General features: G+C 44.8%; 1 protein-coding gene across 3 annotated transcripts in view; it reads right to left on the bottom strand.

Moving 5' to 3' along the window:
• Positions 1-26,440, bottom strand: part of LOC138488041 (ester hydrolase C11orf54 homolog) — a 258,137-nt gene that overhangs the window by 193,550 nt on the left and 38,147 nt on the right. For all 3 annotated transcript variants that reach the window (XM_069614760.1, XM_069614761.1, XM_069614762.1), the window contains one exon: positions 14,425-14,601. In XM_069614760.1, coding sequence (XP_069470861.1) covers positions 14,425-14,601 — 177 coding nt within the window. The remainder of the gene's footprint in view (positions 1-14,424; positions 14,602-26,440) is intronic.

The raw sequence follows: 26,440 nt of genomic DNA, 5'->3' as shown, positions 1-26,440 counted from the left end.
ATTTCCACTGTGCTCCTTTTCTGTGCCCCTCCCTACTTGGAGCCAATCTGCGCGAAAGCTCAGGAATGTCTTATCAGTGCCTTCTCAGAGAAAGAGGATTTGTTTACGAAGCCATGCAGGGCTACCGTTAGAAAGGCAGAATATTCTAAGAGAAGCCGAGATGAATTAACCCCATGTGAGCAAGCTCTAAAAGGCATGCACTCATAGCTTAGTGTTCATAGCGCTTAAGACTGGCTATCTAAGCGCTATATAGGTGCCATAATGTTCCAAACACTCCAATAATGTCTATTAGCTACAGAGCTGGGGCCTTCGCCCTGCCTGTTTATCTACAATGCATAATGTGACCTACCACCCCTACTAGGCCTGCATATTCCTTGTAGCTCACTTCTGCATAATGGAAGTGGTACAACAGACTACTGTCAGCATTTTTGGCACATACTTTGAATAAACTATTGGCTTTCAGCGGCTAATGCTGTCATCTAAAGCCCTGATTGGCAAATTTGCAATTTTGTGTATCACTACAAGTGTGCTTTTCAATCTGATTTGGAAAGGCTGCAGTAAGCAAGTTCTGCGCAGTCTTGGTCTTGCACTGTTGGATGTGCCATCTGCAAAGTAGTTTCAGTTGGAGCAGTTTTTAATGCCCTTCCATAAACCACACGTGCCTGACACAAAATCAATATGCTAGCAATAGGAAGAATAAATACAGTGCCAAGAAGGAAAAGGGTTTACTTTGGGTTGGCGGCTTTGGGGTTTATATATTTATAATGGATAATGTTTGCTAAACATATGACAATGGAGGATTTCCCTGGTTCTATCATTGAATTTACATATAATAAGTCACACTGTGAAATTCACTAATCTCTGTGGGTATTCCCTACTGTCATACCAAAGGGTAACATGTTGGCCCGCAAGTAACCTAAAGGCTGTAACGTAAAGAGCGCGTGCGTGCGCGTGTGTGTGTGCACACAAGCTTATACTACCATCATCCTCCGTTGATCTGTGGCATGCAGGTTATAAAGATGGCAACATTTTCATCTTCCCCAGTAGCCAGTGGGGGAGCTAAAAGCCTAAATGACCACTTAAGAAAAGCTATCAGTTTACTTTCCCAGTTGCAGCAGTTCCCCCTCCTCCTCTCCACATGTGTGTTTGTGTTTGGTGGAAGCAAGGGGTGGCATTTCAGTGGAAAGTATGTTGAAAACCCCAATTCTGGCTCTGTGTGCCTGGTTTTGTTTTTGATGATAAATCTGACAATTTGTGACCTTTTAGAAAATATTTGTTAAGATTAGTTAACTCCGCCTGCTATACCGCGATAACCATGATATACCGTCATTTGGCAAGAAGTTTATCGTACCGTTATAAAACTAATACCGTGACACCCCTAATCTCCACATACAAATCTGTCTGTTATGCGAATAAATAATGTAATTATCGCTGTAGTCTTATCCTATTACAGATATCCTTGTTACACCAAGATTTCATAGAATCTCCTCTCACAACAGATTTTCCTTCCATATAAAGACAAGGTGAATTTGGAACCAGATATCAGTGAGATACAATGAAAGTGAAGACCTCAGAAACCCACTGTGTATTGTGAGAAACTAGAGTGTGTCTCACCCGCTAGTCCCTGAGGATCTCTCTCTCGGGTGGCAGGGCACGGCCATCGCCTTTGGATCCAGACCCTGGGAATGGACCAGTGCAGGAGGATTACCTCAGTGAGGGGTCTTCGGGGATTGGGAGTGGGACACCTGACGGCGAGAAGCAGGACCCCGCACCTGTAACACCTTCGCCCCATCCTACCAGGTAGGATACCTGAGAACTTTACCCCTCTCCCGCCCCCTTTCCTACACAAACACTTTCACACAGACAGCATGTTCTGGTAGAAAACAGACTCATACCGTGAGGGGTCTTCGGGGATTGGGAGTGGGACACCTGACGGCGAGAAGCAGGACCCCGCACCTGTAACACCTTCGCCCCATCCTACCAGGTAGGATACCTGAGAACTTTACCCCTCTCCCGCCCCCTTTCCTACACAAACACTTTCACACAGACAGCATGTTCTGGTAGAAAACAGACTCATACCCGAGCAATGCACCCGACATGTCCCACTGCTATGGTCAGGCAGAGTCAGGCAATAACCTTTGATGACTCACACCTGATTTCCATCAAGCTTCCCCACACGGCTCGAGAGCATATTCTGAGTGAGGCAAAACACACAAAGGAGCAGCGTTTTCCAGGCAGCAGCTGAACGAGGGGAGAAATGCAGCAAACCAAGAAGAGAGAACGAGGAGGAAGATACCCTTGACCTTGTCAGTGAGAAACCGTTACTTTCCAGAAACCTTCATATTAAAAGGCGCAAGGTCAGGAAACCAGACTGAAGAATCCTGCATTGTGTGTCAGATACCCAGGGCCATCATGCATGACTGGAAGAGTCAGGGAGGAGCAGCAGCCCCTGTGGTACCGTACTTGACTCCAGGATCAAAGCAGCACCAGAGAAATCAACACAGTTGGTGAGTTGCGGAGACCAATACAAGACCAGTCTGTGTTGAAACTAAGGTTGCAAACGGCAACATTGTATTAAGAGCGAAGATTACGAACGTGTGTGATGAAAGACGCGAGTAAGGCTCAATTGCCTATGGGTGTTTGAACTTTAATATGAATCAGAGAAGGTACGATACAAAGTAACAGAGTGGTCCGGCACCGCGGGTGTGCTCAACGGATGGTCTCTGTTTGAAGTAGCCAGCCAAAAAGTAGTATAAGCGAAAGTAAAGTTTAAAGGTCAACCTTATGAGCAAAGTGAATCGAAGTGGTCCTGCGATGGTTTAAGCAAAATCCATCACACAGTCTAAAGTCTTTGATTTTTTGATAAAGAGTAGAAAACAGGGAAAGTGAGATTGCAAGGTCTGAGCTCGACCGAGGAAGACCTATTGTGAACTTGTGTTTAAGGGGGTCCGATCCCGGCTGATGGAGACCCGTGATGAACGGTAAACCCGAGAACTTGTGAATGTGAAAAACCTGATGAGAAAGGAACTTGGCATTTGTTTGTTAATCCAGGCACTCTGCAAATAACAGACTTTTATTGGGAAAGAGACTTTGCCCCAGAAGGCCCAGATATCTATGTTCTGAACAGCATCCTCTTGCTAGAGAAGCCAGAGTGTGTGCTGTGAGAAACCTGAAGGTGTCTCACCAGCTAGTCCTTTGGGGTCTTTTTGATCCAGGTGGTCAGGACACAGCCATTGCTTTTGTATCCAGTTCCTGGGGGTGGACCAGTGCAGGAGGTTCACCTGGATGAGGGGTCTTCAGGGAGTGGCAAAGGGACACCGGATGGTGAGACGCGGTATCCCCTTCCCTATATGTAACACCTTCTCCCCGTCCGACCAGGTAGGATACCTATTAACTCAACCCACCCCCTTTCCCGAAACAAACACTTTCTCATGGATAGCTCACTGTGAGCAACAACGACACGTCCCCACACAGATAAAAGGCGGAGCATGAAGAAAGCACACTCGGAGGGAGGCAAAACACACAAGGAAACAGCAGTTTCAAGATGGCAGTTTAATACGAGCAGAAAGACAGCAAGACCAGAGAGGGTTGTAAAGACTATTACCTCCGTGAACTTTGGAAAGTAAGAAACCTAAGACCAGGAACGAAAGCTGATCAAACCTGCACAGTGTGTCGGAGGTACTGGGGCTCTCCTGCATCGATAAGCAAGGCAGGGACGAGCGATGCTGTCGTGGTACTGTCCTTGGCTCCTACAACAAAGCAGCGTCAGTAAAGACAGCACAGTCGGTGAGTCGGAGAGACTGATATCAAACCAGCCTGTGTTTTGAACCAAGGATGCAAGCGGCAACATTGTATGGGGATAAAGAAAGAGAACAGTGTGTGGGACACATGTGACGAGCGATGCAAATATAATTGGAAACCAAAGGAGTGACTGAACTTTGGGAGGCCAAACAAAGATACCATAGACAGGGTGGTCGGCACCACATGGGTGCTCATTCAAAAGTCTCTGTTAGGTATCCAACTGATGCGAAGTGTGAGAAAAGAGAATCTTGAGCTCGAAGTGGTCCTACAACGGGTCACGCTAATCCCTGTGCACATTCGAAAGTCTTCAATGGTTTCAAATATACTGCAATTGGTTCGAGCCCGGCTGAGGGAGACTAATGGAGTAAAAGAAAGGGATCTGAGGGGGGATCCGAGGTGAACCGTGAGTCAACCGAGAAAGAATATTCTCTGGACATTGTAATAAGGGGATCTGAGCACAGAAGAGAGGATCCAATGTTGAAGTTTTGTTTTTTTAAAAAGGGATCTGAGCCCAGCTGTGGGGGATCCGGGGTGAACACCCAAATTGAATACTGGTAAACGGAAAATAACTTTTTGCATCTTATTTGTTTGTACATCAGGCCCCCTGGGTCAACAGACGTTTAAGAACTAAAGAGACTTGGACACAGAAGGTCTTGATGTGGATACCGGAACTTTATCCTTGTGCCGCAGAAGCCAGAGTGTTTGCTTTGCTCGAGTGAGCAGCCTTGCCCCATGCTGAAAACGTGGGGAAGGGAGGCCAATGGCCCGAACATCCCGACATATCATTTGTGAACACTTCTTTCTTTTTCATGAACACTACCCCACACTATTTGTAAATTAGCGGTAAGGATTGGAAATAGGTTTATTAGTACAGGCCCTTTTATTTTGACAAGACTCCACTTGGACTACATTATTATTATTTGTTGGTCGTAGCTTGCTCCCATCCGTAGATTTAGGTTTAGATAGGCGCTTATCACACCTTTGCGAGAGTTCAATAAACACCCTTGAACTGTGCTCACTTGTGTCTGTCTTACTGTTGATACCATGCTTCCTTATAGTGCGAAGCTCGAGTGTGCAAACTTGTCCTGTGCTGAAAATGTGGGGAAGGAAAGCTAACTGCTTAACTATCCTGACATATTATTTCTTGAACACTTTTCTTTTGCATACATCATTTTCCCACACTATTTGTTCTTAGAGGTAGGGATTGGCAAAATCTTTTTTAGTATAATGCCTTTTATTTTGACAGACACTCCACTAGAACTGCGTTATTAATATTTGATGGTCGTAGCTTGCTTCCATCTTTAGATTTAGGGTTAGATAGGATTTCATCCAACCCATTTAAGTTCAATAAACATGCTTGAACTGTAATCACTTGTGTCTGTCTTCACTGTTTGATACCATGCCTTTCTTACAGTATTCTCCAGCAAACATTGTGCAAGCAACTCCCAAAGTTAAAACATAAAGGGCATTAAATAAATATCTTAGATAGGTATCCTATGCCAGAATAAATAGGTGGAACATCAAGCCCTTGTCCACCTAAGACACGAGCAAGTTAAAGCAGTTCCAATTTAGACATTATAGGGTGACAAGTGTGGTGGAAAATCTCAGGACAATCATGTTAGTATTAAGTCTAAGTGCTTCTCTGCATGGTTATTAGAAGGCTATTGATGTCGCCGAGTTGGAACATCTAGGGAAAACAACCCTATACAACACAAGGCTGAGAGGATGCCTGCACCAATAAATGGTCAATAATTTATATTTCTTTGTTAAGATGGATTTTCAGAACTATCCCCAAGGGAGGGTTTTGAGAGGCCAACTTAGTCAGTGAACATGGTTATTGATACTTCAGTCCATCTAACCTCAATCTAGCAAACGAGTGCCAAGACAGGGGATCTAGGGCTGTACAAGTACCATTCGCCAAACATAGAAACAATTAAATATTTGCGTCCACACAGAAGTACATAAATACACTTATTATGTAAATCTGAAATACAGCATACATCACACACTTCTATACACAGCTGATAATCTCAAAGCAAAATAATCTACATGTTACAGTACAACACAGTAAAAGCAGTTCAATCAAGTAAAGCAATTAAACTGTAGCAAGTAAAGTTAAACCAGCAATGCATTAAAGCATACATCATATAACCTGCCATATAAATATAAGCAAGACGCCTTGCTTCAGCCGTCTTTCCCTATTGGATAACTAGGCCTTGGGGTCGTTAGCAGAATCAAAGTTCCAAGTAAGTATAAGTGATGCTGGTAGGAAATCTCAACTATTCCCCTACACAAGCTTTCAAAAAGCCAACAGGTTGGTAAAGGAGTATATGTTAAAGCACTTATGTAATTAGAATGGATGGATTTTAGGGGTACACTCAACTCCAACACTCTAGGGGATGCCCTGGGGGAAGGCTCACTGGCTAGAACCCCACCAATTACAACCAGCCAAGAGACTGTTAGGGAGTGGACTTTGTGCCCGCACAACCCTTATGGCGGGAGGAGGGATAAAAACAGGCAAGTACACTTGTGTCCCTTACCCATATTTTATGACTGACCATCTCTGGGGTGCTCAGAGTTTGTGGTGATACTTACTTCTGTAATTGGTCTTTTTGATGAAGTTCCAGGGGCCACATGTGTAGTGGCAGAAGATGGTGTCAGAATTGGTTCTGGCTACACAGTAGTTCGATCTCCATTTCATGGAGGGCTTCAATAGACACTCAGCTGTACATGCCACACAGCTCAGGACAGCAGCCACAGTGGACCCTACAATGGCAAAAGTCTTCCAAGCACAACAGAAACAGAGAAGCAGCGAAGAAACCACTGCCGGGGGTCAGGAGTCAGGCGATGTGGTGGCAGTAAAGATTCAGCTACAGGAAAGTCCCTCTTCTTTGCGGAGAGCAGCAACAGCAGGAGAGACGATTTTAGGGCAGGTGTCCACAGTTCCAAGCCCCAGGTCAGCCTGGTGACCGGTGCAGCAGAGAGGCGTTCAGACGATGAGCAGCCAACATGATGGTCCCAAAACACTTCTGATATCTTCTGATGACGGGCTTCTGATACAAGGGTCCAGACTGATTGATCGCATCAGTCCAACGGTTGAAGCACTGGCTTCTGTGTTCACAAGGTGCAGCATGGCTTCACTGGAAATGCTTTGGCTATGCCGGTGGTCGGTAGCAGCAGTCGCCTGGGTCTTCTGTAGAGGATCCTCTTTTTCTGGGTCTTGGCTCCAGTGGACGAATTTAGGAGTGGTTGCAGGATTCTACTTAAAAAAAAATCGGCCCTGTGGGTGCCCCAACCTACCACGGGTAAGTACCTGCACCATACAAACAATTAAGGACTTCCAATCCTTGGCTGTCCAACCATGAATAGCCTCAAACCGCACAACTGCCCAGCAACAGACCTGCTCTGGCATAGATGTTGATTGGGACCAGACAGTTCCAACCCCCATTTATGCGAGTTCATTTGCACAAACAACACTTTGTACTGGAATCCAAGCTGGATCCCAGAAAGTGCACATCTTATATAGATTTTCCGGACATGAGACGGCAGTGTGAGGAAGGCATGGTATCAATAGTAGACACAGATACAATGGATACAAGTTTTGAAAACCTTTATTTACACTTTTGATTGGAACTGTAGAATTCCTAAGTGTCCCTACCTCTAAAATGGGAGTAATCTTGACAATTAAACAATAACAAATACCTCCAAGTCAGTCTGGTCAAAATAAAAAAAAGGCCTATGCTAAGAAAACCTAACCTTGCCCTCCTTCTTAGAATAACAAATGTGGTAAGGAAATACTAAATAAAAATAGTCTCAAAAGGAAATGTCAGAAAGGCTTCAGCACCAACTCCCTTCCCAGGTTCAACACCACGGGGTTTAGAGAGTCCCTCAAAAAACAAAGGATGGGTGGATGGCACAGTTCTGTCAGTCTTGCACACTTTGGCTTTCTGGTACAATTCAACAGTTACATTTTAGGCTCTCAATTTCTGGTACTGCAATCAATTCTTTAGGCTTCGCCTGCCTTGCCATCAATACTTCGTGGGGGTTCCATTCTCCACGTTTTATCTCATATATCTTTCACTGTCTAAGACGTTCGAGACGGCAAGGAATTTACATATACTTCTGCATGAGCACTTCGACATATCTTTCAATAATCCTTCAATTCACTATTTTATCTTGCAGCACCAATGCCTCTTGGTACTTTTAGTTCTAATTCTCTTTCACTTGCCTTCTTGGTCTTTTTCCAAATTTCTTATATTTTACTTGTGCAATATTGGCATATTTCACAGTTCACAAATGTCACTTTCCTCTTATTCAACTTTCTTTTCTTATCGCAGCTTCCTTTGAGCTCTGCTTGTAATATTTTTCCTAAATCCAAAAATATTTCACAGAGACTTTCGAATGTGCGACTGTAACGCTTACCTGATTCCCACGGAGGCGCAGGTCTGGCTTCGAGTGCTGATGCTTCTTCAATGGTGAAGCGCAGGACTCTGAAGATGGATAGGAAGGGCCCCTCTACTCTGGCTTCTCCGGCTCGCAGGAATATTCCCGTGCGTGAAAAGGGAGTATTACCTACTGACTGAGTTATGCTCAAGCCTCCCACTCTCTTCCAACCCTCCACGATTCCCTTCCGCGATTCCCCGTGAAGTCTCACCTTAGGGTCAGGAAAGATGAGCTCTCCATCCTGCTTCTGATGCAGGGGCGCGTTGAACCCAGTTACTTCACTGGATTGAGGATTGATGGGAGTTCAGGTAAGCTTGACTATTCAGGTAAGGCTCTGTAAAAGTTCTGTTGCAAGTCCAAAAGTCCTAGCTTATTAATAATGTTCATTGTCTTTTTCCCCTTAGGGGCCGGGGTTCGGAATGCCGGAGATATGGCGCCGACCCGAAGTGAAACGTGCAGTTCCAGTAAATGACAGGTAAGTTCTGGTTGAGCGCTCGGGTAATGTCTTGCATTCGCTCATTCAATGTCTTTGTCTTTTTTCCCCATAGGGGCCGGGGTCCGGATGCCTGGAAGCGGCAAGACCCAAAATGAAATGGGAATGACCCAACAGGTAAGACTTAGAAGGAAACTGAGCTTTTCCTATTCCCTTCCTTCTCTCACCTTGTTCTTGTCTTTCTCTCTAGGTTCTGGGAAGTGGCTGTGGATCCGGATGATCGCTGCTGAAGATGGTGGCGTCCAGGAAAGGTGACTGAAATGCAGCGCTGCAGCGATCGTAGCGAAATGCCTTTAAAATGTTGTCTTCCTTTTCAGGATCGTCGGTGTGATGTCTCTGTGGCGCTGATTTAGCAGGTAAGGTCTTTTGTCTCCCTTTGCAGGTGACCCAGGATTCTGACAGGCGTGGCTGAGGTCCAGAAGCAGGAGCTGACACAGTGAGCGTCCAGCTGCGAGGAGCAGAACAACGCGAAGCGTGAGTTGCTGATCGGGTGTGGTTTAAATAGCTTTGGAAGAAGTTCCAAGTGTGTATCCTTCCTCCGATCAGGTATGTATCCTTCCCCGACCACACCCGGGTCGAAAGTAATCCCACAGGTAAAGTAGTTCCATTCAGGCCTCAAGAGGGCCTGGATGTGGCAGCATGGTCTGCATCAGGTAAGTGCACATTAAAACACTTGAACACATGTCTAGCTTTATGAGCCTGGCGAACAAGGCGCCAGGACAGGGGTCCAACATGAGCCTGGCGCCTAAGGCGCCAGGACTGCGTCCAAAGGGTCCCAGCTTGGGCCCGCTGGCACTCCCCTGGGGGAAACGATGCCTGCCTCTGGGGTTGCTGGGTCGGACCTGGCTCCTTGGAGGTAGGCATCATGACAGCGACTTCATCTCGCAGGACCACTCAGCTACTTTGAATCCTTGTCTTTCAACAATTGTTCTCTTAATTTGCATTTTATCAGCACACGCGCAACCTTCAACTTTCAAATTACAGTCACTTTCCCTTTTACATCAACCAGACTTTTGTATTCCTCGATAACTCACCGGCAATGTTAATTAGATTTCTTTCATCTCTTTCCTGCAGCTCATGGCCGTTACCAACACGTCTTCTGCTCCTCCCCATCTCTGCCGTTCACACGGCAGGGTCGCGGGCTGCTTTCTGGCAACTTGAAGGTTTCTTTCCTCCGCTCGCTCGGCTTTGCTTTTCGAATGCTCATGGCCTCCCAAAAGCATGGAAAGCTTACCTGGCTTCTCTTGATCCTCTCAACTGCTGATCAGCCCGTTGGCCTTCCACAGCCTGGTTTGCATCAGCCTCAGGAGAGCTGTTCCTTCTCGTACCCAGCTTTGCTCAGTGTGCCTGTGCACACCACCTTTTATCTTCACACAGAGTGCTAATAAGTGGCAGGCGTACACTGTTAGAGTTACATGCCTGACTCTCCCTGGCCTCATTACAGGGACAGGGCCAATGCAAGTCAGGGGATGTAATCCTTCTAACCTCATTCCTCATCTTACTTGGTGCAGTACTTTTGTCAAGGTAAAGTGGGAGGAATTATTGGAGTTGTAGTTTCCCATAAAATAAGCAGGGATAGAGGTTCGATGGGTTGTGGAAAAAGTGAGATACCATGTCTCACCATTGGGAGCTTCTCCCACACTCCCTTAGGACCCCCTTCCCAGGTGATCCTTCGTCGCTTGTCCAACCCCAGGGTCAGGATCTAAAAGCGATGGCCTTTTCCTGGCCACCCGAGTACAGGATCCCCGGAGACTAGGTTGTGAAACACCCTCTGGTTTTTCACAACAGGAAAAGACCAAAGATCAAGATGGCCGAAGGACAGAGCTTAACCCACATGGCACGCCCATTCAAAGTGTATGGTACTTATAATGGCATTATGTGGTAAATAAAAGATATTGCCCAGGAGTACACCACAGTTCACTGCCACCAGCCTGTCCTAGTAAATCTCAAAAGGTAAAATACATGTACACAAAACAAAGGGAAAAGGGATACAAAGTACCTCTGCAACACTTCACTGAAGTGCTACATTAAAAACACTGCAAGGGGACACAGTCCCCCTGCACTCATAATCTTAAGGGACAACAGCAGCCCCAAAATAAATATGTTGAGTAAAGAAAATAAGCAAAAAGGCTTGACTTGCCTCCAAAGTCAGGTTAGGTTTCATGAAAGCAAAATAGCTGGGTGTCCCATTAATGTCAATGGAAGGAAAGTTCCAAAAAGAAAAACACATCTTGAAACTGAAAACAAAACATGAGTAAGTTCTCCGTTTGCTCCAGTTATACCTTTTATCTTAATCGACATATTGTTTTGCATTGTCCTGTTTTACTACAACAAAAAACATGCAAATAGCCAGGTCATACTGTGCTTCTTTAATCTAGAAAAAGAAAACAAAATTGAAAGAAAAACTGTAATCAGAAATTCAAAATGCTCCACTGATTGTAGTAGGTTTAAAATATTATTCGGACGTGAAGTGTTAGAAGTATTTATTTTATATGCACATTACCCCAAAGCCACCTCTCCACTCCCTGTGGTCAAAATGAGACGTAAATCCAATTGCTACTTTGTCCTACTTTCTCTGTCCTTACAAAGTAGACAGCCAGCACAGTCTACTGGTCCTATTCCCAAGCTGTTGGCTACGATTTTGAAATCATTGTACTTACTTACTGCCAGAATAGCATGTATGGAGATATTTTGACTTGCCATAAAAAATGAATGACTTACACATTTTGTAGGCTGGGAATTGTAGGACTTACTCTCTGAAAAATAAACTGAAACCCTTTTGGGACTCAAAATCTGTGAGCCATATGGAGGATTCTGCCAGTCTCTACTCATCCGCAGTACAGTTGAGAGTTGTGTCTTTAGAAGTGTGGAATTAGCAAAAGGACCAGTTTCACAATATCAAGAGGCCTAACGAGAAGATCGGCTAGTATAAAGTTTACCGGAGCACATGTCTCCTTTTTAAAAATAGATCAAATGTTTGCAGAACTTCTCTCCCTGGAATATAATAGAGGATTTCTTCTTTTAACTAAAATTATTTTAAATCCTCCTCCTTAAATTAAGATCTAGAAGTGAAGGTTGTCAAGCTCCTGTTTGATGGTTACCCTTGTTCAGGTCTACCAGTGATGGCGACCCTGCACTGAGCAAGACGTGGCAGAACCATGGTCTTCAACAAAGATGAACCAACCCTTTGCTTCAGAACTTTGCAATCTATTGAGTCATTAATCCTGCAAAAACCATGAGGTTGAAAAATTTAAATCCGGTTTGCAAAAAGCGAATATTAGGGTTGCAGGTCTTTCCCTCGGCAGCCTGAGCATCACTAGTCTTAGAGCATGTGCAAAAGCATTGATGCTGGACCAATGCTTTTGTCCAGGGAACAAACTGCGTGAGGAAAAAACTCCTTTCCCCCCTCTTTTTCACTTCACATATGATGGAAAGACATATTGCTGATACTGTGGTTTGAACCACATCCCTCTGCTGGCACTGGGCAGGATTGCTAGATATCAATCTGATTTACTTATATGGAACTTCTTCTCCAGTTATTCCAACAGTCTTGGCGTTGTCATAGGCATCCGTTAACAAGCTTGAATATTGAATCTATATTCCTGATGAATCATGTATACTGATAAATGAGCTAATTCATTCACGTGCTTCAAATTATCTTGCCACACAAAACCTATTAAGGACTTTCTATGTATCATATTTGAGGTCCATGATTACCTTAGGATTTCAGCTTTTGATCTTATACCTGCAGAATCCCAAAACGAATGTTTCTACTTTTGCTATTAGACTGTAATTAATAAGACATGTCGCTGCTCATCCTACATATCTTCAGACAGAAGACAATGTGTTTGCTGTACAAGCTTAAAGTGTACTCGCTATGTTCAGGTGGATCAGCAAGAAACATACTTTTACATGCCAATCCTTAAACTGGCTAGTGAGTGACATCAGAAGAACCTTTTTATTAAATCTCAAAGAATCCCAATGATTTTTCCTAAAGGTCTTAACAATAATGACAGACATACCTGCTTACAAAGATTCAATTCAATCCTCTGCCCAGAGCGCTAGCAGCTCAAGTCCTCTGCTTGTGCAGTAATTTAATAACGTGCATGTACTGTTTGTTAAAGGGACAGCAAGGCTGCCATAATTTGAATGGGACAATATGGCAATCACCAGAAAGAAGTTGGTACTGTGAGGTAGACCCTTCATATCTGTTTTCCATAAGCAGCACTTCATCCACTTCTAGAACCATCTCTTTATGAAAGATATAGCTGTGTTATGATCCTTGCATGCTACCATCTGTGAGAGGCCATGTATCTGACACCATATCTTCCCTTGCAGCAGACCAAAGACCTCCACGGAGCGGTCATGTCTTGAGTGGAGTACAGCAATATGGTGTACTCTTGCTTTCACAAAGAAATATCCAACTCTCTCCCCTGGTAAGAAGATGATCAATGTATACAGTCTACAGACCAAATCTTAGAGACAATGTTATGCCGGCACTTGAAGGCTTTAGTTTAGCTGCTTATTTCTAGTAGCATACATAGAATATTCTGGGAAGTATGCCCCACTTAACTTACAAGAACGGATTTAATATTAACACAAAATCTACCATCCTCTCAGGTCTCCAATGTGGGCCAACGTGAAAACATTGTGGGGGTCTCAGTTTGGCAGCAGGGCAATTGGCTACTGCAGTCCAGCACCTTAGAATCCATTGCCCATGGAAATCTGGTGTATTTAGAACGTTTTGCAATTCAAATGCATTGCAGAGTGTCTTCTAAAAAAGATTTCTCTAAGTAATTAATCTATGTCCTAAAAATATTTTTATTGCGATATGTAACCTCTTACGCTAGGTCATGTTGGATGTGTGTATCAAGCTGTGTGCACTAAGGCCACTTCAAGGCACTGAAGGTCAAAGTGAGAAAGGGTACCTTGCGGTGACTATCTTGGGAATAAAGGGTAGGTTTGTAATAGTATTTCTGGGGTGATGGATAAATAGGAACTAGAAATTAGGAAGGCAAAAGGAAGGGTCATGAGAAAAATGTGAAATAGCAGCATCTCTGTTTCAAGAAGGACCTCCATTTAAAAATGGAAGAATTGTCCATCATGCCCACAGGAACAGGCAGATTCTGTTCCTCTGCCTTTCTATCCTCAGCTACAGCACCTTCCAAGTACATGTCCCCTCCACTCCACCGGCCATCCACAAGGGTCTCTGCAGAAGATTATACATTATGCACTGTGCATGGAACTTAGAATGACGGGAATGGAGGTGAGGCTTTGTGGTTCAATAGATGGCACTTTCTAGGATACTGAAGGCCAAGCCAGGCTCTCTTGTTTGGAAAGCAGTAAAGCCATGCGAATGCAAGCCACAAAGGCACTATTTCTGACAGGTCTACACTTGGTATTGATTGATTTATTATTTTTGTATATATATCTGGTATGCTGGTACTTTTTCATATAGGCCAGTGCTCTGAAGTGACATAAGAGTAACATGCACCACTTTATAAAACAAACAAAATCAATCGAAAATGTATTTCCTGTTGCCTGTAGTGAGCTTCTTTTAGACGATGAAGGCCACAATGAGTGGCCATAAAACTTTTATTGTATGCAGACAACATTAATAAGATTGATTTTAATAAATATAGCAAGTTGTTCTTACAGCTAAATGTTATTTGAATAAGAGCACTTACCTTTCCAGATTCGCCGTTGCACGCATACAGATTGGACATCAATCCAAAGTCACAATCGCTGTATTTTTCATTGTATTTCTCTAGCATGTACTCTCCGTCCACAGGGTTGACTCGTGCCATGTAACTCCCATTTACAGCAGGTTGTTGTTCAGTCTTTGCTTTCACAGAATGTATGAGCTGAAAACAAATAGCATCTGATTATGAATGTTTTGGTCAGGCATTCCTTTATCTCCTAGTTCACATAAAATGACCAATAATTAATATATAGATTATTATTTTTAACTACCCTAGGCACCCACCTATAGTATTATTGCTATGAAAGAAATGTGGCTTAAAAGGCAGTCACACAAATGCATGTTTACTGGAATGCTCAATGTAACAGTAACCAACACACATTTATGAATGATACTTTTCCCTCTGCTACCTGTAGGAGCATGTCCTTTACTCGAGATTCCATGTGGCTAGTTTACTCACTAATGCTAGGGGTCACCTTCCTTTGGCTCTTTACGCGATTGGTCCTTCCACATGCATGTGATTGGTTCACTGCCAATGCTCTTATGTGATTGTTTGCTATAAATACAATGTCATGCATTCAGTTCTCTTTCTGCAGTTCCAGTGTGACTGGTTCCTTTCCAGAGCCTGTTTGTATGACCGGTTTTCTTCTGCATACTTCTAGTCAGTGGTTTATTTCCCTGGGATTTTCATAGGGCTACTTGGCTTCTTGTGTGACCCGTTCTTCTCCACTGACGTTTTGCATGGTTCAATCACGTCTACTGGCTTTCAGTGTAGCAAGTCCCTGTATGTTTCCTGTGTATTGATTCCATTCCTCTGGTTTATGAGTTAAGCCCCCCAACTAGACATTTGTTAAACATATATGTATAGGTTCTTAGGTATTGTATGCATTCAGATTATTTCTAGATCATGCCTCCCATCACAAGTGTGTGGTGTTTGTGCTTTGTAGGGAAAGCGGTGGCAAGCCAATGGGGGGCTATTTATAGTGCTTCTGTAGCAAATCCCATTAATCTATCATTTTCAGAAGCACCCACAGGTGTAAAATACTAACAGCTTTAGGAAGTGATATTTTGGAAGTGATATACTTCTGTTTGTTGTGAAGTGTCTGTGGATAAAAGTGTCATAGCACAACTCCCTTCCACAGATTGTCATATGACTGGTCTCCTTCCCGAGACTTTATGTGAGGACACCTTTACTCTGGAACGCCTTGTCACTAGTTTCCTTCCTTCCCCAATCTATCAGTAGGTTTTTGGCACATTCTTTTGGAACTTTGTAAAACTTGGGGTTCCACCCTAAGCAGCCCTCCAGATAAGGTGCTTATAGGCCTTTTTACGCACAGAAATTTCGTCAATACGGCCTTTTAATTCTTCCTTGCATACCACTTACACATGTTATTGATCATTTTGAAAAGCTTTATCCGGATTGACCATTAGCACAGGCCATTTATTGCAGCACCCCCATAAATCATGGAGCTCACTGATGACAGCCTGACCAGCTATAACTTGCAAACCCGCTCTTTACTTTAGCATTCCAGACAGTTACTTGAAAGAAGCAACTGGGATGAGTCCTGATCTTTTTAATTCTTTTAACACTCTCCTCTGTTGATGATTCTATCAAGATAATACTTTCCGAGTAATGTAAAAGGGAATTTGTGTTGTGTTCACTTTGTTCAACTGCTTGCATTTTCTAGGTTACAGTGTTATTAAAGCATCGTGAATCATGAACATGCTTTTCACTTTACTTTAGGACACAGGGAGTATTGAGTAAAATGAAAATTGTCTTAAACTAGGGCTACATTTCGACTTCATTTTCCTCAGTCTTAACCTACTTTCATAGAGGCAGCGCAGCTGCAGCAGCATGGGTATTTCATACTTTGTTTTCTTTTCATCACAGAGGTACATCAATTGCATTCAGTGGCTTGGGGTTCTTGATCTCCGAGACCCTCCCAGCAAGCATTTTTTGGCTTTTGTGAGAAGGATAAACTTTTTTGGTGTTCTATATGAAGATGTGTTTTTTATGTTTATGTTTATGGAATTTATATAGCGCTTTAAACCAAAGCGCTTTACAATATAACAGGTACAAAAGTGAGAGAAGCATATTTACAAACATGAACAGGTCGTTAGAACAATAAGTAGAACTATTTACAAGGGGGGGGGAGACGGTGGGGGGAGGGTAGAGGAGGCGGTAGGTGAAGGGAGTTACGGTGTAGAATTTAAGGTAGGGAAGGGGAAGTGATCTGGTGTCCTCATTGCCCTTAAGTAGTATTTGTTACCAATTTAAGGTCGGAGGGGATGGAGAGAGGATGGGGGGGGAAAAAAGGGGGGCAAGGCTAGGAGGGGAGGGGTAGGGAAGGAAGTCAGGGGGGAGTGAAGAAGATGGGCTTTCAGGGAGTGGCGGAAGGATGAGTAGGTAGGGGTGGAGCGGATGGAGAGCGCAATCTTAGTCTTAAGAGTGCATGTGTTTGTGTGCATGAAAGGGCACTATACATAGTTTGTTTTCTTAGAGAGAAACAAATAGCTAGGCATGTGGTCTGAACTTTAACTCCCTTTTCTGACCACCCATTGAAGCAGGTAAAATGGATACAGGTAGAAGCAGTGCTGTATATATTTTAAGTGGCACAGGTTGTAGCGTTATCTCTCAACAGGATTGCTATACATTAAAGCAAAGTAGCCTAATTTATCAACGGAGCTGATACACGCATGTCATGGCCCAATGCCAAATATTCACTGCAGGGCTGATTTCATCATGCCCACATTTCCTAGAAGGACTGCCATGTTCTGGGACAGTATCTGAATTTCTTAACAGAGCTGCTGTTAAAAAAGCACAAACGTGTTGGCATCTTCTGCAGCGAGCTAAAGCACTGAGCAAGAACAGTGTCTGATCTCTTCCCACCAATCTCCAACAGTGTGAGAAGATGGCATTGCCGTCATATATTTCAATCCCTTCTACTCAGTCTTGCCCTTTTCACAATCTCTGCTTCTCCCATGTCCAATTGCTGAGTGCCACTGCCAGACTTCTAGCACATTTGAAAGCCTCATGAATCTCCTAACTTACGTAGGATAGTGCAAACAGGCTGAGAGCTTTTGCCAAGACATTTATGCCAGGAAAGCCTCACATGGAACTGCCAGTGCCCTACCCTATGGGCCTTTCAGTGTCAACAGCCTGTTGGGAAAGGCAGCTCAGTGAGTCAGTAACCTGTTAGCTCAAATCCTGTTGCTAGGCGAGTTAATGAGTCTGCATCAGAGATCTGCATTTAAGATGCAGTTAACATTCAATTGTAACAGAGGTGACTTAACTTTCGACTTATTAAAAGGGCTACTACATTTTCAGTGATTCAGAACACACACATTTAATCTGGGATGCTCTACTTGTAATGGCTCAGAACCCACACCTCATCAGGGCTGATATACCTGTGATGGCTCAGAACACAATTCTTCAGAGCCGCTATACTTGTAATGGCTCAGAATACACACCTCATCGGGGGTGCTATAACCGTAACGGCTCAGAACAGAGACATCTCATCTGGGCTGCCATACCTGTAATGGCTCAGAACACACACCTCATCAGGAAGAGGCAAGCGGAACCCCACGGCTGAGAGCATTGTGCGACAGAGGACAAATGCTGCCGGGGGGAGGGGACATACCACCATTGTCTACGGCAGATCTCACACCTTCAATAAACACAGCAGGGGAGATGGCGCCAACAATGTCAGAGCCTGCGCGATCAATATCATCACAGGGGACACACATACCAAAAGGGCGAGAAAAAGAATGGGAATCAGGGGAGTTCCTGTTTCATCTAAATGACAAACCAGTGATGATAATACGTCCATCCACCCCAGAAAGTCAGCAAGGAGGAGGACAGGAGGAGAATTACGAACAAGAAACTGAGATAAAGAGGTGTGGAGCGATCTAGACGAATATGAAGGAATGGCGGCCGTAGGGTCCCCACTGCCGCATCATTTCGATGACATAGATCCACGATCACCCCCACGATGGCAGGGTAGATTAAGACAGCGAACAGGGAATATGTTGGTAAGTAAGGTAAAGAAAGGGACGGTAAGTAAAACAGGAAAGAAACATAAGTTACAGATGCCGTTGATACACAAGGGGCAGGTAGGCCGCACTACATTCCATGGGCCCAAATGGATAAAAAATAACTTGTTGAAAGTTCTCCCCCCACTATCGTGAGGAGCTGGGAAATGGATACACGCGTTCGAAAAACACACGGCAGGGGTGCCATTAGCCATAGACGACGTAAAAAGTTTGTTAGTATCGGCAGTGGGCGATCAGGCAGACGCAGTATGGGAAAAGGCAGGATTCCCAGGAGTGACGATGAGTTGTGACCGCCACGATGGATCACCGTTCAACAACGTTTGAGCGCAAGTATGGGATGCATTGCGGCGTACGTTTCCAGACATTCCAGATTTACATTTAGTGATGCAGTTTACAATGGATGCAAACGAGGGTCCTACGCAATTCATACTACGGGTGCAAGATTTGTGGAGAAGCGAAACTGGCACCGCGTGGAATCAGTCCACCGCCTTGTTCTATTTTATCATCAAAAAAGGGCTCCCGAAGGAGGTACAGAAGGCCTTGGATAAAATAGCTGGGATAGAAGCCAAGGGTTGGCCTGAGATTCAGAGTATAATTGTACACCACTGCAGGAGGATCAAAGAGAGGGAAAAGGAGATAGCACAGAAAAGGCTGGCAGACGAAGCGAAACTGGTGCAGAACAAATTGGTGAAGGTCACCGCCGTAAATGCTAGCGTAGCCGCAGATAGAGAAAACGAGGGGGATGAAGGAGCGGGAAGTAGGCCAGTGACAATAGCAGCTTTGCGGACGGCAGGAGAACAAGGACCGTGGAACGCAGAGGATTCATACAGCGGACCACAGTGGCAAGAAAGACCGGCCAGAGGAAGATGTGGGTACCGTGGCCAGAGAGGAGGATTTGGGGGTATAGGGAATAGAGGATTTGGTGGGCAGGGGATGAGAGGAGGACCGCAAGGGTCTTGCTGGAACTGTGGGAGATGGGGACATTATTCGAGGGATTGCAGAATGCGGCCTTCATGGTATTTCCAAGGGCAGCAGCCCATGGAAAATGAACAAGGATGGGGATGCCCACACTCGGGTAGCCCCTATGGGTAACCAATGGGAGGGGGAAAACAACAAGACCAGTGCTATAACGAACCCCAAATGCAGCAAAGACAGCCACCCCCAGAACCGCATCACAGCGCGCAGCAACCCATGGCGAGACAAAACGCTGTAGGCAATGCAAATAGTAACTGTTTCGCAACAGCTGCAAATGGCGCACCTGTGCCATTCCGCGGCGTGACAGTGGTCGGAGACAATGCCTTTTCAGTACCAGGGCAAGAAAGGTATACAGACTAGGACAGCCCACAGGGAACACTTGCGTGTCCAGTCCTATCCACCACCCTACGTGCAGAAGAGGAACAACTAGTGGGGGAAGAGATAGGAAACAAGCAGTTTATCATCATGGTAGACTCGGGAGCAGAAAAATCATGTCTTATGGAAGGGCGGTTTCTGCTTTCAGGCAGGAATTTGAAAACACAGGGGTTCTCTGGGGCTATTTTAAAAGTTCCTTACAATAAAGATCTTGATATAACGGTAGGGGGAAAAACTGTGCGCGCACCCTTACTGTACCACGAAGACGCACCAATCAATTTACTGGGCAGAGATTTGCTAAGTAAATTGAACACAACCATTTTGTTTACTGAGCGGGGAATAGTGTGCTCCACCCCAGGAGTATGCCCAGTACGAGCAATGTTGATGATTAGCACAGTGATGAATGAAGTTGTGGTGCGAGGAATACCCATTGACAGACATGTTTATTTATGGCATCAAAGTGTTAGCCCGAGTGGTACCAGAGATAACGAGAAAGGAAGGGAGAACACCATCAGATTTTATATTCCGCCCAATTGCACACACAGATGTTGTGCCAGGCACGATCATGTCCATAGACATCGAGGCAGTTCAGGTATCAAGCAAACACATTGTGGTCATAGGATTGGACGCGCATGGGTGTGAGTGGAGAACTGTGTTATGCATAGACCCCAACATAATGCTAAGAGACATAACTGATGAGGAATTATTCACTGATAACGAAGATGACGGAGAGATAATAATGGAAATAAGCATACCATGTGACATCAAGATTCAGTACAGAGAGGTACACAACCCACTTATGGCTAGCATTAATGCCCCGCCGACAATATTTGAGGAAGACATGGCCAAGGTGGCACCTGAAATTTGGACTACAGGCCCCCACGATGTAGGATTACTCCATGAGGTGACACCAATAAAGATAAAACTAAAACCAGGTGCCATACCGCCACGAGTGAAACAATACCCCATATCCAGAGAAGCAGAAGAAGGGATTAGGGAAACAATAAATGCACTCCTAAAACAAGGTATTATAGTGCCATCAAACTCCCCCTGTAACACGACTATCCTCCCGATCAAAAAAGCAAAGGGAGGGGCGTGGAGGATGATCCAAGATCTCCGCCCACTCAATGACATCATCCAAAAAGAGTTCCCATTAGTGCCCGGCATCAATACTGTGCAGCATACCCAAAGAATCTACATGTTTTACTGTGGTGGATTTGAAGAATGCTTTCTTCTCCATACCACTTGACCCAGGCTTGCAGTACCTGACAGCATTCACACTAGGAAACAACAGGTATGAACATCGCAGACTCCCACAAGTGTATTGCGAAAGCCCCAGCGTTTTCAACAGAGTATTGCATGAAGATATTGGAAACATAGATGTAGAGAGCACCATTATACAATACGTAGACGATTTACTCGTCTGCAGCCCCACAGAAGAAAAGTGCAGAGAAGACTCTATAACAATATTAAACGTGTTGGCTACCAAGGGGTATAAAGTGGACAAAGGAAAATTGCAATACTGCCTGGCTGACGTTGTATACCTCGGACAGCTAATATCAAAAGATGGGAAACGGATACTCCCAGACAGGGCAGCTGCCATACGCAACATGATCATACCTAAAACAGTTAAAGAAATGCAAAAATTCCTTGGTATATGTAATTATTGCCGAGCATGGATCCTTGATTACGCAGCATACACACGCCCATTGCTACAAGCATTGAAAGAAGCACAGAAGAGTAGGGCCCCAATAAAATGGACACATGACATGATGGCACAGTACTTTAGATTAAAAGACCTCATTGCAGATGCACCAGTACTCGCGACCCCAGATTATGAGAGGGAATTTTTCTTATTTTCACACTGCAATGGAACACTGATGACAGCAGTGCTCATACAGAAAACATCAGTAGGACACAAACCATTGGCCTATTACAGCGGAATATTAGATGCAGTGATGCAAGGACACTTAACGTGCGAACAGTCCCTCGCTGCAGCAGCTTTCGCCATTGAAAAAAGCGCCACAATCGTGATGGGATGTTCAGTAACGCTATATGCAGAACACTCCTTATTTGCAATTCTTGAGAGGTCAAAATCAACATTAACAACACAGAGAGCAACAGCATACGAGATAATTTCGAGCCCCAATGTACACGTTGTCAGGTGCAAAACAGTAAACCCAGCAACATTTATTACAGAACCATGCACCAGAGAGGAAATGCAAGAACACGACTGCGCCACCTAGGAAGGGGAGGGCGATGACATTCCCAAAGCGAGCGAAAACGCCCTGAAAGAAGGAGAGATATATTTCATAGATGGGTCAGCATCCATAAACCCTGAAATGGGGGAGAAGCATGTAGGAATGGTCGTAGTACGCATGGAGGAAGATGGCTATGAAACAATGGTCCAGAAGCGCCTCCCGTCCCATTACTCCGCACAAGCAGCAGAACTAACTGCATTGATTGAGGCACTCCATACAGCCAAAGGATGCACAGTAACAATATACTCAGACTCAGGATACGCAACAACCACAGTCCATTCAGGCCTATCCCGCTGGCGTAGGAGGGGGTTCAGAAGAGCGGATGGCTCACCAGTACAGCACGCTGCACTATTGACTGAACTGATAGATGCATTAGCAGAACCATCGGGAGTGGCAGTGATGAAATGCCAAGCCCATACCAACAACACAGATGCAGTCTCATTGGGATACGCGGCAGCCGACGCAGCAGCGAAGGAGGCCTCCTATTTCAATACAACACCAACAGTGGAGTGCGTTGTAAAATCCGTGATTACAGAGCCAATGGAAGAGGCGTACAGTAACACACCAATAGCGCAGATAATAGAACTACAAAGGAGAGCACCACAGGAGGAGCAAGAGTTGTGGAGCAAACAGGGGTGCAAACAATCAGCCACAGACCTAATTTGGAGACAGGAGACAACAGGAAAGGTAGTGATGCTAGTAGAATTGCTAGAGGTAGCATTCCAACAGCTGCACTTCCCACCCCACGTAGCAAAACAACATATTGCCGCAGACATCCAGGAACATTGGTTTGTCCCCAATTTACAGGAACATTTGTCAAAATTTGCAGTAGAATGCACAACATGCCAAACATACAATTCAGGAATGACATTGAGACCACTGCGTGGCACCCTGCCATGACCAGTAGGACCATTTAGAGAACTACACATAGATTACGCTGACATGGGAGAGCGATGTAACAGAGCAAGGTATTTAATTGTAGTGGTATGTCCCTTTTCAAGGTGGGTGGAAGCGGGTCCCTGTCCCCACCCAGATGCGAGGTGTGCGGCAAAGTTCCTGGTGCGAGAGGTCTTTTCTCGTTGGGGAATATGTGATGTGATAAGATCAGACAACGGCACACACTTTGTGAATGACCTTTTTAAGGAAGTGACGTCACTCTTGGGGGTGAAAGACAAACTGTGTTCCATTTATCATCCGATGATGAATGGAGTGGTGGAAAAGATCAACGGCTTACTAAAGAGTAAACTATCAAAATTGTGTAATACGCTGAAAAAGAATTGGGTGTATTGCTTACCCCTAGCACTGTTTCAACTCAGAACGCAACCATGCAAGGACCACCATCTCAGCCCCCATGAGATTGTGACTGGGAGGCGAATACACACACCGCTCTCCCCGATTAGGAGAGCATCAGACACGCACAGAGCTGCCACAGTGCTGGGGGAGGAATTTAAGGAATACCTGACCCAACTGACGCGTGTAGTACGCAGCATAGCACGACAAATTGCACCACCATTTACTGAGAATGCAGCGACTGATACTACCATGCCAGCTGCAGACAGACCAAATGGGCCACTGATGCCAGGAGTACAAATCTACGTTAGAAGCTTTGTGAGGAGGTGGAATTCACAGAGGATCCATGGCCCCTATGAGGTCATTTATAGTACGCCCACCGCAGTTAAAGTTAAGGGACTGAAATATTGGGTGCACCTCTCAGATGTGAGAAGGGCACGCGATAGTGCACTCCCTCAGACTGAACAGGAATGCGCAAGCGGCACCGAGGATGAGGTTCAGACACAATGATAATGTGATTTAAGTAAATAGAACATGTAAAGGGCGAAAGTGACGACATGCCCTCTGGTTAAAATGAACTATGTCCATGTCATTGTTCTCCTTCCACCTTCTTTTCACCACTATCACTCTCTCAATAGTGACATGAAATGCTTGAAGCAAAGGACATAATTAAGATTACAATGAACAAAGCGAATGGCAGAAATGAGTAAATAATGAAAAAGTAAATATGTAGATATACAACTGTATTTATTCTGGTGACTTAACAACTTTGTATCGCCCCTCCAGGTGGCAAATGGACCAACGCAGCACAATCACCGAAAACACCATTATGTTAGATAGTAATAGGGATGCCATTAGGGCTAACAGGTTCAGCAATGTTGAATGTGTTTTGAAATGTGCTGCAGTTTTGTTGTCAGTAATGTTTTTTATGGCTTGGTACTACACCCTTCTATCTTTGGTTAATGACATGCACAAGGGGGGGGGGGGGGGGGGGGCTAACTTGATACGAGAAGGGTCGCACTTGATATGGACTGGGGTAAAGACGATGTGGAAAGAAACATATGACATTGATGCTAATGATACAAATGCAATGAAACCTTCAGATTACTCTGCCGCCGATCCAACAAGTGTGTCCTTGTTACATCCCAGTATAAATATAAGTAATGATTATGAATTGAATATATATGATGGCGACTACTATTGGCCAAGCAACGTAGATAACACAAGCTTGCATGCACAAATAACAGTAGAGCCTACCTCATATTACGCTGCTGCCACTAATTAATACACACAGGATGACATATTTAACGGTAATGACACAGCTTGGGCAGGCATGTTCCCAATACACTACCAAAGAGTGAAGAGCCACAAGGAGGGAGGGAGAAGGAGGAAGAAGAGGGGGGGAAGAAGGGAAAAGACATGACATTTATCATGACCGGGGGTTGGATGAGATAGAAGACCCCCGCCACCCAGATCAATCAAACAAGTTGTATTCGGACATGAGTGCCACGGCAAAGCAGGCGACAAATGAGAGCCGTTACGTTTCTTCGCTCATACCACATGCATCAGGGACACCAAAAATGTTAGTGCCACAGGAAGTGCCCTTGTCGGAGGCCCAGTGTTTGATTCATTTGGTTTTGTGCAGGATAAAAAGCACCTTCCAAGCGCACACCATCACAATGGAAAAACTGGAAAATGAGAGAACATGCACAAGCAAACGCCAAGGAGTAATTTGCCTTAAGGAACCATTTCTTGTCATCAAACGGACGAGATATGCAGAAAATAGATGGCATGAGGAAACTATTGAATGCGAAGCAGAAGCACTCCGAGGGCTATCCAATGACACTTTCCAATGGATAAAGGAAGTATGTGGCCCCATCTGGTCGCAACATGTCACGAAGCTAACGTGGGTCACAGCGTTGGAAAAACCTATCAAAATACAGAAAGAAGTACCACATGAACTGTGTTTCCATGGGCAAGGAAGAGTGAACATGGGGGAAACAAAGAAATGCAACAAGACGGTAATCATACCTGACATGAAGAAAGGCACCGCTGCACTCATGGACATGTACTGGATTTGCGGCAAAGAAGCCTATCTACACCTCCCAACAGCATGGAAAGGTACATGTGCCTTGGCCACCCTCCACACAGCCCTGATGGTAATACCTGAAAGCCATATCCAAGGGACAACGGGAGAATCGGCTAGCATATCGGCAGCAGGGCAATCGGCTGAACCATCGACAGCGCCCCAACAAATGATAACAGAAGCTCGAACTTACGAACTATTGTCAGAATATGAACTGAAGAAAAAACTAACACGAAGTAAAAGGTCCTCCAATTACATCTCATCCGAATCATGGAAAATCCTTGCTGAGATCCCACAAAAGTACAAGCTCTTTTCATCAGCAGAGACATTTTTCTCATCACTCCTTGTCCCGGGACTGCAAGCACGAACAAACACCTATTGGTTGCAGATAGTGCGCTGAGAGCTCATCCAACTGGCTAACGACACAGAAGAAGGGTTCGAAGTTATAAAAATAGAGCTCCGCGCACTGCGCCTAATGACAATGCAAAACAGATATGTCCTAGATCTCCTCACGGCGATGGACGTGGTGTTTGCTGAAAAATTGGGTGGGGGGGGTGTTGCACGTTTGTGCCAACTGAAGATGCTGATAACGGGACACTCTCACATGTGATAACAGCAGTACACAATCTAGGAGAGAGGATGAGAACAGAAAGAGGCGCAGAGGAAAGCACATGGTTCGACAATCTGTTCAGCTGGATAACATCATGGGTAAACGTGGCAATGAAAATACTCATCCCCATCATTGTCTTTGTGCTCCTTTTCTTCTGTGTGTGCCAACTGGGACTCCGGTGTTGTGAAAAAAGCATGCCTACCTCAGCTATGATGATGGTAACAATGGGCCGGCCGACAACGGTAGCTACCATGATAGATGCACAAATACAAACAGGGGAATACACCACACCACAATACAGGATGACAGCCATTTACAGGCAATATGGGGACAGGGTTGATAATTTACACCA

Source organism: Ambystoma mexicanum, chromosome 9 (genome assembly GCF_040938575.1).
Source record: "Ambystoma mexicanum isolate Mex_15411 chromosome 9, UKY_AmexF1_1, whole genome shotgun sequence".
NCBI lineage: Eukaryota > Metazoa > Chordata > Amphibia > Caudata > Ambystomatidae > Ambystoma > Ambystoma mexicanum.
Note: the sequence above shows the minus strand (reverse complement) of the source record. Positions and strands in the feature narration are given on the sequence as shown.